General features: G+C 38.7%; 1 protein-coding gene across 2 annotated transcripts in view; it reads right to left on the bottom strand.

Annotated features, from left to right (window-relative positions):
• LOC133539369 (calretinin-like) overlaps positions 1 to 14,318 on the bottom strand; it is a 50,499-nt gene extending 36,181 nt beyond the window's left edge. The window contains exon 1 of one of the 2 annotated variants that reach the window (XM_061881433.1): positions 14,110 to 14,318. In XM_061881433.1, coding sequence (XP_061737417.1) covers positions 14,110 to 14,200 — 91 coding nt within the window. In that variant the 5' untranslated portion in view covers positions 14,201 to 14,318. The remainder of the gene's footprint in view (positions 1 to 14,109) is intronic. The other variant, XM_061881434.1, reaches the window with a different exon arrangement.
• Positions 14,319 to 14,527: the final 209 nt, after the last annotated feature.

The raw sequence follows: 14,527 nt of genomic DNA on the forward strand, positions 1-14,527 counted from the left end.
AAACACGAGTCTTTCATCCTCGCTCAAATTAATGGGGAAATTGTCGTTTTCTCGGTCCGAATAACTGTTTTTGTTGGAGGCTCCCATTAAAATCAATGTGAATATGTGAGGAGCCCCCACACTTGCGACGTCATCGTCTGCGACTTCCGGTAAAGGCGAGTTTTTTTCAGGAAGTACCAAAAGTGGCGAACTTTATCGTCGATTTTCTCTACTAAATCCTTTCAGCAAAAATATGGCAATATTGCGAAATGATCAAGTATGACACATGGAATGGACCTGCTATTCCCGTTGGATAAGAAAATCTCCTTTCGGTAGGCCTTTAAGGCTCTCTGCAAAGTGACACAAACAGACTTGTGTTAGTGCACACTAGAGAGCAAGTACACATTCCCTCGATTGCATCATGTTATAAAAACACGTCAACTCTTCCTTCTTGTCTCTCACCGGGGATTGTGGATCTGTTAGAAAACTACTTCCAGTGATGAAGTACTCATCAGCGGGCGGGAATAAACCTGACATACTTTTATTGTCGCATTATTACTAAGAACAAAGCAATTCATCCAGCATGCAACTTTACCCTATTTGTCAGAGTTTGTGTAACAGGTCCAGGCAATGTGTCTTAGCTGTGATGACAACATTCCTTAACTGAACTGACACCAGCAAATATTCCCCAGTATGCAAGCTGGACATGAAGTTGATGGGCCCCTCCACTACACACCCCTACCAAAGACACAGCTTTCTCCTGTAATTAACAAGAGAGAGTGTAGCGCATGCTTATTGATTTATAGTGAATTTAGAGTACGTTGATCGTCAGCGTCCAGCACTTTACCAGTCAAAATGTTTGTTGTTTGTGTTGCCATCCAATAAATGAAGATGCTTTTAACAGACCTCATGTCCAGTGATGTAACCACTCAATGGGTCCACATGAGATTCTTTAGCCTTGCTCCAGGACTAAGCTTCTAAATGGCCCGACATGTCCTTGAGTTTAGAATTCAAAATAGAATGTATTACGTACACCTCTGTCGTGTTGAGTTAATGTTATTTGTCTCGCACTTGTCTGTCTTCCTTCCATTTTGTTCTTCAGTTCATTAAAGTTATAGTCGACAGTTACCTTTGTGCTTTTGGCTCCTTAAAACGGGGTAGAAAAGCGCTATACAAGTACAACCCATTTACCATTTACCATTTGGGTCCTCCTGCCTCCATTAAAAACCAACAAAAGAGATGCAATCAACATCAGATGTGTCCCTTGTTAAATGGGCTCATAGTGCCCTATTTCCCCATTTGCGTTTAGGTGATTTTTCACAGGCTTGAAGTTAATCAAGTTTCTCATGTTCGTATTGTCCCATCCAGCCTGTGGAAACGCCCATTAGGCGCAAGTGCCTTACTTTGGAATGAAGGCAGGCTCAATACAAATGAGGCAGACTTTGGCTGTGTGAAAATCATGGAACATGGAGTTGTACTAAGACTTATGAATGTCATTGAAATCCATCAAAAACAACACTTTAAATGTTGTATCCAAGCAATGCTTGTCATGTGTACATGTATCATTATGGTGATGTGTGCACTCGCCACAGCGTATTCACCTGGCTGGATGAAACTACAAGGGTGGAACTTTGTTTTTACTTCTTATAACCACCCTGATGTTATTTGTTATGTTAAAGTCCTGTTTTGTGCAAATGTACATTGTCATGGACATTTGTAAATATTTATCTGAATTGTAATTTATTCCCAGTTAGCTCACACTGTGGTTCAAAGTGAAATGTTTTTTTGATGTTCCTGTTTGTTCAGCACATTTTAAAATATGGGCAATAAAAATAACTTTACCTTTGATGTTGGTGAATCCATGACGTCACAATTGGCTTTGACAGCTATGTGTGTGTGTGTGTTTGCGTGTGTGTGCGTGTGTGTGTGTGTGTGTGTGTGTGTGTGTGTGTGTGTGTGTGTGTGTGTGTGCATGTGCGTGCGTGCGTGTGTGTGCGTGTGTGTTCTTGTATTTCTCCCCTTCTCGAGACATCAAGGAAAAGTATCTTCCATATAAGAACCGACCGATGAGATAGGGCCGAAATCATGGTCCCAATACAGAAAACCATTGCATCTAATAGAGAATGTCTCATTTGCACCCCTGGTGATGAAATCTATCGAAATTAGGGTGGTCCCGAAAAGGAGGAATTTTTTAAATTGACTGTGCGTCGGTTTTAAAAGTGCTCCCCCCCTCTGGTTAACATATCAAATAACAAGTGTGTGTAAAAATTTGAAGTGCTCCCCCTCTGGCCAACATATGTAATAACAAGTGTGTGAAAAATAATTGAAATGCACCCCCTTTGGCCAAAATTTCTCTCTCTCTCTCTCTCTCTATATATATATATATATATATATAAATATATATATATACATATGTATGTATGTATGTATGTATATGTATATATATATATATATATATATATATATGTCACGCGTTCGGCGCACTTGTTGCGCGGAGTTGCCACTTTGTGAATGCACACACGACCAGTCAGCAGGATTGCAGGTAAGAATTGTTTTTAATATAATAAAACAAAAGAACACTGACACCAAATGGAAAAATAAAGTGCGTGCCTACGCACGGGAAGCTAAAGCTAAAACTTAGCAGGAGACAAAAGAACAAACAAAAGATGTGCCGAGCGCACGCGAAGCTAAGGCGGAACTTGGCACAAAGGAATCTCTAAAACATGGGAACTTACGTGACTGTTGCATTTAGCAAACAATGAGCCGAGGACGAACTAAGGAATCAGGTGGGCTTGAATACACAAATAATAATCAGAAACAGGTGTGTGACAGGAGCCCGTGAGGAGGAGCACAATACGTTGCAGTGGTGACTAAAACAAACGAGGAAGTGCTCAAACACAAGGATCGGCAGAGTCCAGAAACAAACATGATGAAAAACATATCAAAAGGCAAAACCATAAACGATCCGAGTCGCGGATCGTGACAATATATATATATATATATATATATATATATATATATATATATATATATATATATATATATATATATATATACTGTTATAACTTGATGTAAATAATGAAGATTAAAAAACAATTACAAACAAAAAATTCCCCCCCAAAAAAGTTGTACTAAAAGCTTACCTTTTTTCTATTAGCATAGTATGTATATAATATTAATGTTGTAAACATTTTTTTTTATATATGTTTAGAAAGGGTGGTCCGAATAAGGTAGGCATTCAAGAAAGTAACAAATACAAGTGTGCGTGTGTGTGCGTGTGTGTGCGTGTGTGTGTGCGTGTGTGTGTACGTGTGTGTGTGCGCGTGCGTGCGTGTGTGCGTGCGCGCGCGCGCGTGTGTGTGTGTGTGTGTGTGTGTGTGTGCTTGCAAGGTGGGGGCGTGGCATCTGACAGTTTGATTATAACTGTGAAAAATCGATCTAATCCATTAATAGACGCTACATTATATAAAAATGGCCCTGCGATGAGGTGGCGACTTGTCCAGGGTGTACCCCGCCTTCCGCCCGATTGTAGCTGAGATAGGCGCCAGCGCCCCCCGTGACCCCGAAAGGGAATAAGCGGTAGAAAATGGATGGGATTATATAAAAATGCTCCAGCATCAACACCCCCACCCTCCCCCCCGACCCCAAGAGGGAAAAGCGGTAGAAAATGGAGGGATGGAGTTAAGGTTTAAAAAACGATAAACGCCATTCTGCCGATTTTGAGCCGTGAGAATTACATTTTATCTTCCATTCATTGATCCATTTTCTACCGTTTATTCCCTTCGGGGTCGTGGGGGGCGCTGGAGCCTAGCTCAGCGACAATCCGGTGGAAGGCGGAGTACACCCTGGACAAGTCATCTTATCTTTCGCATTTCACTGTTATATATTCTGTTTTAATTCAGAAAACCAACAAGTGCCCTGCTCTCTTTGTGGCACAGACAAATCCATCAGGACCAATCAGTGCATTGAAATTTGATTGCGTTATCAAACATTAGCGCCCATGTCTGCTCGCTTTGTGTGTTTTGCCATGATTGTGACTAAATTAAAGCATCTATAATGAGTAACTTTGATCAAATCAGTGTGTGGTGCCCTCGCCAACTGGCCACAAAAAGAGACGCTGTCCTGATAAATCTGAGTGGTCTGTGAGAGCAAGAAAGGTGGACACGGTGCACTCGAAAAAATCCTGTCTATTGGCCTGTGTGCATAATAATTCTCTCCAATGACAAACTGAATTGTGTGTTTACTCTGCTGTTGCTGTCTTGTGATGCAGCTGTCAATGTAATGATGTCATGATTGAGCGATCAATGTAAACCTCTGACTCCCCTGTGCAGGGATCACCCATACCAAGGTGTTTGTTTGGAAAAAATGAATTCATTAAAGTGACGGAATAAGCATTATTCTGAAAAAAATTATCCGCTTTCACTATTTTTTAGGGCCAGGCAGGCATCACATAGGATTAGTCTGTTTTTGCAAAGAATCATTTGGAGTTATTGGTTTTTGCTGCAAAATTTGAAAAAAATATCAAACTAAAATTTTTGTAATGAATGTGAATTTTTCAAATTGAGAGTTTCATTTTGGTTCCAGGAAACAACTTAATTGGATGGTTCATGAAAAGCTCCCCAAAACACTGATTTATTAAGGGGCTGCTGACTATGGGGAGATTTGGTGCAGGTGGTAGATCGGCTGTGCCAGCAACTTGAGGGTTCCAGGTTCAAATCCAGCTTTCACCATCCGAGTCACGGCCGGTACTTGGGCGAGACACTTCACCCACCTTCCTCCTGATGGGTCGTGGTTAGCACTTCCATGGCAGCTTCTGCCATCAGTGTGTGAATGTGTGTGTGTGAATGGGTCACGTATGATGCAAAACGCGTTGGATATCATTCCAGGTATAGTAAAACACAATATAAATACAAACTATTTACCATACTCTAAACAAGGAAAATTTAGATATCTGTTGATCCAGATGAATTCGCATATGCTTTTTCAGCTTGTGAGAATGGGGACATAGAACGAATAATAGGAATTATTTTAAGGGAATGGGAACTGATCCTACAGTGGTTAAACAATGATCAGCTCCGTGAACCACTACTCATACTTGATATTGCTCAATGGATTTTTAATTATGTTGGCCATAACATCGATTGATCTTCTTTCAGGGGTGTCAAATTCATGTTCATCACAGTTACGGCCACTTGTATCTGCAAACTGTATGATCGCCACATAAAAATATTGTACATATGCCCCTATCATTTAATTATTGTCATATGTATGCCAATGAACTAACAGAACATTTGGTCTGCAAACAGAAGTCAGTGAGGAGAATTAATTTTAAAAAGGCTTTCAAAGACAAAAAAAAAGAACATTGAAATAGATTTTTGCATGCAGTACCATTTTCTTCTGTCAAAATTTAAACACATTTAGCAAAAAAGTCAAATGCATTATCGCCACACATTTCCAGGTTTTGCGGGCCACATAAAATGGTGTGGCCCATAGGCCTTGAGATTGACACCTGAGCTTTAAATAGACAATTGCATGGCCATTGGGTCTCGATTCAACGCATTTTTGATATCTAAGGGCCTGTTTTTAGACCAGGGGTGTAAAAATTATGGCCCACGGGTTAATTGGGACCCGTTGGCGTGTTCATTCTGGCACGTGAGACCTCAAAGGATTATTAAGGAATCTAGGACGAGGGTTGCCTCCAATTTAATTTCAAATACAAGAAATTGCTGCAAATTTCTGGACAACAGGAGATATACAGGTTAATGACCAAGAACTGCACAGAACAAAGAACAGCATTATTATATATGACCCAATTCAAACAACCTGTCCCACTCATGGCGCAAATAAACTAACACAACACACATGATCACACATAAGACAACCTGCTCACTGAATTGTGTGGACATTATGAAACATGTCTGAGCACAACACATAATTCAAATATACACCCATTTACATCTACTGCAATGCATGATGGGAAATATAAAAAACTCTCTCCACACTTGACCATATTTGGCGCATTTTAGCTGCTTGATATTTATAATTGATTACAAACCTTTAAGGAGGTCGTCACGGAAGTACACGAGGTAGGAGTCACACTTTCAAAAACTCTTAATATTAAATTATAATAATTATTAATTATATATCCATCGTATCAATATGTGTGTATGTATATATATATATATATATATATATATATATATATATATATATATATATATATATATTTATATATATATATATATGAAACACGGTGTCACAGATGTAATGGCTGGTGCCTCACGATAAGAAGGTCCTACGTTCGATCCCCAGGCTCAGGGTCTTTCTGTGTGGAATTTGCATGTTCTCCCCGTGATTGTGTGGGTTCCCTCGGAATACTCCGGCTTCCTCCCACCTCCAGAGACATGCACCTGGGGCTAGATCAGTTGGCAACACTAAATTGGCCCTAGTGTGTGAATGTGAGTGTGAATGTTGTCTGTCTATCTGTGTTGGCCCTGTGATGAGGTGGCGCCTTCCGCTCGAATGCAACTGAGATAGGCTCCAGCACCATAGCCACCCCGAGAGAGACAAGCGGTAGAAAACAAATGGATGGATATATTGTTACTTTACACGCAGTCCACTTTTGGCCCCTGGCTAAATATTTTAGCCCAATGAGGCCCCCAAGTCAAAAAGTTTGGACATCCCTGTTTTAGACCTTGTTTTGACCAAATATTGCAATGCTAAAGGCTATAGAGCGGGGTGTCAAACTTGTTTTCATTAATTTTAAATAAATAGTGAATATATATTAACATTCAACTATAATTGCCTCATTATATTACCATGCAACTGCCTATGTATGTCATTATTATATGTATTATTAACAAATTGGTGAATAACTTTGAAATCAGAAGTTATGTAGACAGGTAGATTTTTTGATAACAACAAAAGCTTGGCATATTGTTTCGCACTATCAGATAACATTAAAGTTTAGAAGATTTTTTCCTGACGAAACTAACTACATTCAACAAAAAAAGCTGAAGTGACTTAATGATGCATATTATTTTGAGGTTTTTGCAGGCCAAATAAAATGATTGGACGGGGCTGATGTGGCCCCCTGGATTTGAGTTTGACAGCTCTTAGCACTTCTGAGTCCTATCCAAGGTATTGGGAAATACAAAGCATTAAATATCAATATCTAAAAGCAACTCTTAGCTGCTGTGAAGGAAGGCATTGATAGTAGGTGGCTACTTGGGCTCAAGTCCTGAATATACATTATTCTGTGAAAACGGATTCTAATAAATGCAGTACTGTGGCCACGACGGAGAGGCAGCAGCTGATGATGATTCAGGTTTTGTAAATGTTAAATTAGTATCAGTGAAGTTATGATACAAAGAAGGATCATGTTACGTATACTGTACATGTTTAAATTGGAGGGATCCAAACAAGCTTGGATAATAACATTTTTTCTTAATTAAAGCATATTAATTTAAAAGTGTAATGCAGTGTTGATATTTTTTTTTTTGCTTTGAGTGTCGTCAGACTTGATACCAAAACCTTTTTAAAACGCACCATTTTTTTGCACATGCATGCTAAAAAACAATCACAACCTGGATCTTCCTTGATCCTAAATCCGGCGCTATTTTGAGACAAATCTGCATGGATAATAGCAATATTTAATATTACTGTACCTCTGAATAATCAGCAAGATTCTGCTTGGTTTAACAATAGAGGTAAGGGGTTTGTTATTTTTTTTAATCACAAGAGAAGGTAATCCTTCAATTTATTTTGAGACATGATAACCAGAGTGGCTCGCAGCAACACAAAGCAGGACAACAGTTGGCATTGTGACCCATTGACATAGCAGATCCTATACACATCTGACTGGTTTGTTTTAATATATATTTTACAAATATACTTTACCGTAATACTTTAGTTCTTGCACACACGCACGCACACACACACATATATATATATATATATATATATATATATATATATATATATATATATACATACACATATATATAAATATATATATATATTTATATTTATATATATATATATATATATATATATATATATATATATATATATATATATATATAAATATTAGGAGTGTGGGGAAAAATCGATTCGAATACGAATCGAATCGTTTACGTTGTGCAATTCAGACTCCTCGATTCTAATTTTTTTTAAAATTATTTTTATTTTTATTTTTTTATTATTAATTTTTTTAATCAATCCAACAAACCACTACACAGCAATACCATAACAATGCAATCCAATTCCAAAACCAAACCTGACCCAGCAACACTCAGAACTGCAATAAACACAGCAATTGAGAGGAGACAAACACAACACAGAACAAACCAAAAGTAGTGAAACAAAAATGAATAATATCAACAACAGTATCAATATTAGTTATAATTTCAGCTTAGCAGTGATTAAAAATCCCTCACTGACATTATCATTAGACATTTATAAAAATAATAAAAAAGAACAATAGTGTCACAGTGGCTTACTCTTGCATCGCATCTCATAAGCTTGACAATGTGTCCAATGTTTTCACAAAGATAAAATAAGTCATATTCTACTCTGCTAGCATGTCAGCAGACTGGGGTAGATCCTGCCGAAATCCTATGTATTGAATGAATACAGAATCGTTTTGAATCGGAAAAATATTGTTTTTGAATCGAGAATCAAATCGAATCGAAAAAAATCGATATATTATCGAATCGTGACCCCAAGAATCGATATTGAATCGAATCGTGGGACACCCAAAGATTCACAACCCTAATATATATATGTGTATATATATATGTATATATATATATATATATATATATATATATATATATATATATATATATATATATATATATATATATATATACATACTATATATATATATATATATATATATATGTATATATATATATATATATATATATATATACATACTATATATATGTATATATATATATATGTATATATATATATATATATATATATATATATATATATATATATATATATATATATATATATATGTATATATATATCCAACCATCTTTTTCCTACCGCTTATTCCCTTTTGGGGTCGCGGGGGGCTAGGCGCTGGCGCCTATCCCAGCTACAATCGGGCGGAAGGCGGGGTATGTATATATATATATAAATATACATATATACAAACCCTGTTTCCATATGAGTTGGGAAATTGTGTTAGATGTAAATATAAACAGAATACTATGATTTGCAAATCATTTTCAACCATTTTCAATTGAATATGCTACAAAGACAACATATTTGATGTCCAAACTGATAAACATTTTTTTTTTTTTGCAAAAAATCATTAACTTTACAATTTGATGCCATCAACACGTGACAAAGTTGGGAAAGGTGGCAATAAATACTGATAAAGTTGAGAAATGCTCATTAAACACTTATTCGGAACATCACACAGGTGTGCAGGCTAATTGGGAACAGGTGGGTGCCATAATTGGGTATAGAAGCAGTTTCCATGAAATGCTAAGTAATTCACAAACAAGGATGGGGCGAGGGTCACCAATTTGTAAGCAAATTGTCGAACAGTTTTAGAACAACATTTCTCAACGAGCTATTGCAAGGAATATAGGGATTTTACCATCTACGGTCTGTAAAATCATCAAAAGGTTCAGAGAATCTGGAGAAATCACTGAACATAAGCGATGATATTACGGACCTTTGATCCCTCAGGTGGTACTGCATCAAAAACCGACATCAGTGTGTAAAGGATATCAACACACTGTTTCAGGAACACTTCATAAAACCATTGTCAGTAACTACAGTTGGTTGCGACATCTGTAAGTGCAAGTTAAAACTCTGCTATGCAAAGCAAAACCCATTTATCAACAACACCAAGGAACACCGCTGGCTTTGCTGGGCCCGAGCTCATCTAAGATGGACTGATGCAAAGTGGAAAGGTGTTCTGTGGTCTGACGAGTCCACAATTCAAATTATATTTGGAAACTGTGGACGTGATGTCCTCCGGAACAAAGAGGAAAATAACCATCCCGATTGTTATAGGCGCAAAGTTCAAAAGCCAGCATCTGTGATGGTATGGGGGTGTATTAGTGCCCAAGGCATGGGTAACTTACACATCTGTGAAGGCACCATTAATGCTGAATGGTCCATACAGGTTTTGGAGCAACATATGTTGTCATCCAAGCAACGTTATCATGGACGCCCCTGCTTATTTCAGCAAGACAATGCCAAGCCACGTGTTACAAAAGCGTGGTTTCGTAGTAAAAGAGTGTGGGTACTTTCCCGGCCCGCCTGCAGTCCAGACCTGTCTCCCATCGAAAATGTGTGGCGCATTATGAAGCGTAAAATACGACAGCGGAAACCCCAGACTGTTAAACGACTAAAGCTCTACATAAAACAAGAATGAGAAAGAATTCCATTTTCAAAGCTTCAACAATTAGTTTCCTCAGTTCCCAAACGTTTATTGAGTGTTTTTTAAAGAAAAGGTGATGTAACACAGTGGTGAACATGCCCTTTCCCAACTACTTTGGCACATGTTGCAGGCATGAAATTCTAACTTAATTATTATTTTCAAAAAAAATAAAGTTTATGAGTTTGAACATCAAATATCTTGACTTTGTAGTGTGTGAATATATAGTGCTCCAGACTATAATTGATAGCTGTGGTCTCACACAAATAATAAATGAACCCACGCATCGCAACGGTAATACGATAGACCTAGTGCTTGTCAGGGGTATCACCGTTTCCAAAGTTACGATACTCCCGTATACTAAAGTATTGTCCGATCATTACCTTATAAAATTCGAGGTTCAAACGCATGTTCGTCAAACTAATAATAATAATAACTGCTATAGCAGCCGCAACATTAATACGGCCACAACGACAACTCTTGCTGACCTACTGCCCTCGGTAATGGCACCATTCCCAAAGTATGTGGGCTCTATTGATAACCTCACTAACAACTTTAACGACGCCCTGCGCAAAACCATTGATAACATAACACCGCTAAAGTTAAAAAAGGCTCCAAAAAAGCGCACCCCGTGGTTTACAGAAGAAACTAGAGCTCAGAAATTATTATGTGGAAAGCTGGAACGCAAATGGCGCACGACTAAACTTGAGGTGCACCATCAAGCATGGAGTGATGGTTTAATAACTTATAAACGCATGCTTACCTTAGCTAAAGCTAAATATTACTCAACTCTCATCCACCGTAATAAAAACGATCCTAAATTTTTGTTTAGTACGGTAGCATCGCTAACCCAACAAGGGACCCCTTCCAGTAGCTCCACCCACTCAGCTGATGACTTTATGCAATTCTTTAGTAAGAAAAATTGAAGTCATTAGAAAGGAGATTAAAGACAATGCGTCCCAGCTACAACGGGGTTCTATTAACACTGATACGATGGTATATACGGCGGATACTGCAAATATCCAAAATAGTTTCTCTCGTTTTGAGGAAATAACATTAGAGGAATTGTTACAACGTGTAAATGGAATAAAACAAACAACATTTTTACTTGACCCTTTTCCTGGGAAACTGATCAAGGAGCTCTTTGTATTATTAGGTCCATCAGTGCTAAATATTATAAACTTATCACTTTCCTCGGGCACTGTTCCCCTAGCATTCAAAAAAGCGGTTATTCATCCTCTTCTTAAAAGACCTAACCTCGATCCTGACCTCATGGTAAACTACCGACCGGTGTCTCACCTTCCCTTTATTTCAAAAATCCTCGAAAAAATTGTTGCGGAGCAGTTAAATGAACACTTAGCGTCTAACAATCTATGTGAAACCTTTCAATCCGGTTTCAGGGCAAATCACTCCACGGAGACAGCCCTCGCAAAAATGACTAATGATCCATTGCTAACGATGGATTCTGATGCGTCATCTATGTTGCTGCTCCTCGATCTTAGCGCTGCTTTCGATACTGTCGATCATAATATTTTATTAGAACGTATCAAAACACGAATTGGTATGTCGGACTTAGCCCGGTCTTGGTTTAACTCTTATCTTACTGATAGGATGCAGTGCGTCTCCCATAACAATGTGACCTCGGACTACGTTAAGGTAACGTGTGGAGTTCCCCAGGGTTCGGTCCTTGGCCCTGCTCTCTTCAGCATCTACATGCTGCCGCTAGGTGACATCATACGTAAATACGGTGTTAGCTTTCACTTATATGCTGATGACACCCAACTCTACATGCCCCTAAAGCTGACCAACACGCCGGATTGTAGTCAGCTGGAGGCGTGTCTTAATGAAATTAAACAATGGATGTCCGCTAACTTTTTGCAACTCAACGCCAAAAAAACGGAAATGCTGATTATCGGTCCTGCTAGACACCGACCTCTATTTAATAATACAACTCTAACATTTGACAACCAAACAATTAAACAAGGCGACACGGTAAAGAATCTGGGTATTATCTTCGACCCAACTCTCTCCTTTGAGGCACACATTAAAAGCGTGACTAAAACGGCCTTCTTTCATCTCCGTAATATCGCTAAAATTCGCTCCATTCTGTCCACTAAAGACGCTGAGATCATTATCCATGCGTTTGTTACGTCTCGCCTCGACTACTGTAACGTATTATTTTCGGGTCTCTCCATGTCTAGCATTAAAAGATTACAGTTGGTACAAAATGCGGCTGCTAGACTTTTGACAAGAACAAGAAAGTTTGATCACATTACGCCTGTACTGGCTCACCTGCACTGGCTTCCTGTGCACTTAAGATGTGACTTTAAGGTTTTACTACTTACGTATAAAATACTACACGGTCTAGCTCCATCCTATCTTGCCGATTGTATTGTACCATATGTCCCGGCAAGAAATCTGCGTTCAAAGGACTCCGGCTTATTAGTGATTCCCAAAGCCCAAAAGAAGTATGCGGGCTATAGAGCGTTTTCCGTTCGGGCTCCAGTACTCTGGAATGCCCTCCCGGTAACAGTTCGAGATGCCACCTCAGTAGAAGCATTTAAGTCTCACCTTAAAACTAATTTGTATACTCTAGCCTTTAAATAGACTCCCTTTTTAGACCAGTTGATCGGGTCCGGTCCGATCCGGTGGCCATGTACTGCTCGCCTGTGTATCGGCTGGGGACATCTCTGCGCTGCTGATCCGCCTCCGCTTGGGATGGTTTCCTGCTGGCTCCGCTGTGAACGGGACTCTCGCTGCTGTGTTGGATCCGCTTTGGACTGGACTCTCGCGACTGTGTTGGATCCATTATGGATTGAACGTTCACAGTATCATGTTAGACCCGCTCGACATCCATTGCTTTCTTCCTCTCCAAGGTTCTCATAGTCATCATTGTCACCGACGTCCCACTGGGTGTGAGTTTTCCTTGCCCTTATGTGGGCCTACCAAGGATGTCGTAGTGGTTTGTGCAGCCCTTTGAGACACTAGTGATTTAGGGCTATATAAGTAAGCATTGATTGATTGATATATATATATATATATATATATATATATATATATATATATATATATATATATACACACACACATACATATATATATATATATATATACATATATATATATACATATATATATATATATACACACATACATATATATATATATGTATATATATATATATATATATATACACACACACACACACGCACACACATACACACATATATAGTAATACTAAATAAGTGAATAAATTAAATAAATAAATAAAATCGGTTACTTCGAAAGTCAGTTAATAAAAAAAGCTGGTTCTGTACATTTGTATGTATTCACTGTGCATTTATGACTAAGAGTTTCACTGTGAACGATCCGCTCCTCGGTTTCTTTGCATCATTTTCACTGACACCCCCCACCATCTTGTTGAGATAGCCCCCAACAATCTTGCTTTTCAATTAAAGTGGTTAAATCAATTTAACCACTTTAAATCTTACAAGTATTACACATGCAATAATAATCAAATTGTAATATTAAAATACAATCTACGTTGTTTTTTTCCCCTTTGCAAAACACTCAAATATCTTTCAAAACAGATCGTTATGATACATGATTTTCACAAGACCATCATTCATTGGCTTAATATGTACTTACAAGGACATTTCATTCGAAAAGACTAGTTTCATATTTGTATAAAACATGCATTGAACTTGTGAGTCACTGACCGTCAGCATCAAAATGTTTCCAGATGTCGATGAACTGGGCTGCGGTGAGCTCTGCGAGGTGCAAGTGAGGCTGCTCAGTCTGGGCTGCCATCTCTCTCTGAGGCTTCTTCCTTCTTCCTTTCCGTGCACTTCTGCCGTGAAAGAACTTTTTCTCTGCGTAGCTCCTTGATACTCTGCGCCGCTCCTCCTCACGCGCAGCTTTTAAACCCCCCGCGGCGCGCGCACTTCTCCTGCTCGCCACCAGGGAGCGCCTCAGCTGTGATGTCGACAGGGAGACCACTTTAGCAGCGGGAGGGAGGGGTCTCTCCTGGGCATTGCATAGGACTTGCCATGAAATGATGGCCAATATGCTGGTTAGATGATGCATCATGCAACGCTGCTGCTCTTATGAAGTGAAAAGGAGCCATTTAGACATGTT

The sequence above is a fragment of the Nerophis ophidion genome, linkage group LG02, assembly GCF_033978795.1.
Source record: "Nerophis ophidion isolate RoL-2023_Sa linkage group LG02, RoL_Noph_v1.0, whole genome shotgun sequence".
Lineage (NCBI taxonomy): Eukaryota > Metazoa > Chordata > Actinopteri > Syngnathiformes > Syngnathidae > Nerophis > Nerophis ophidion.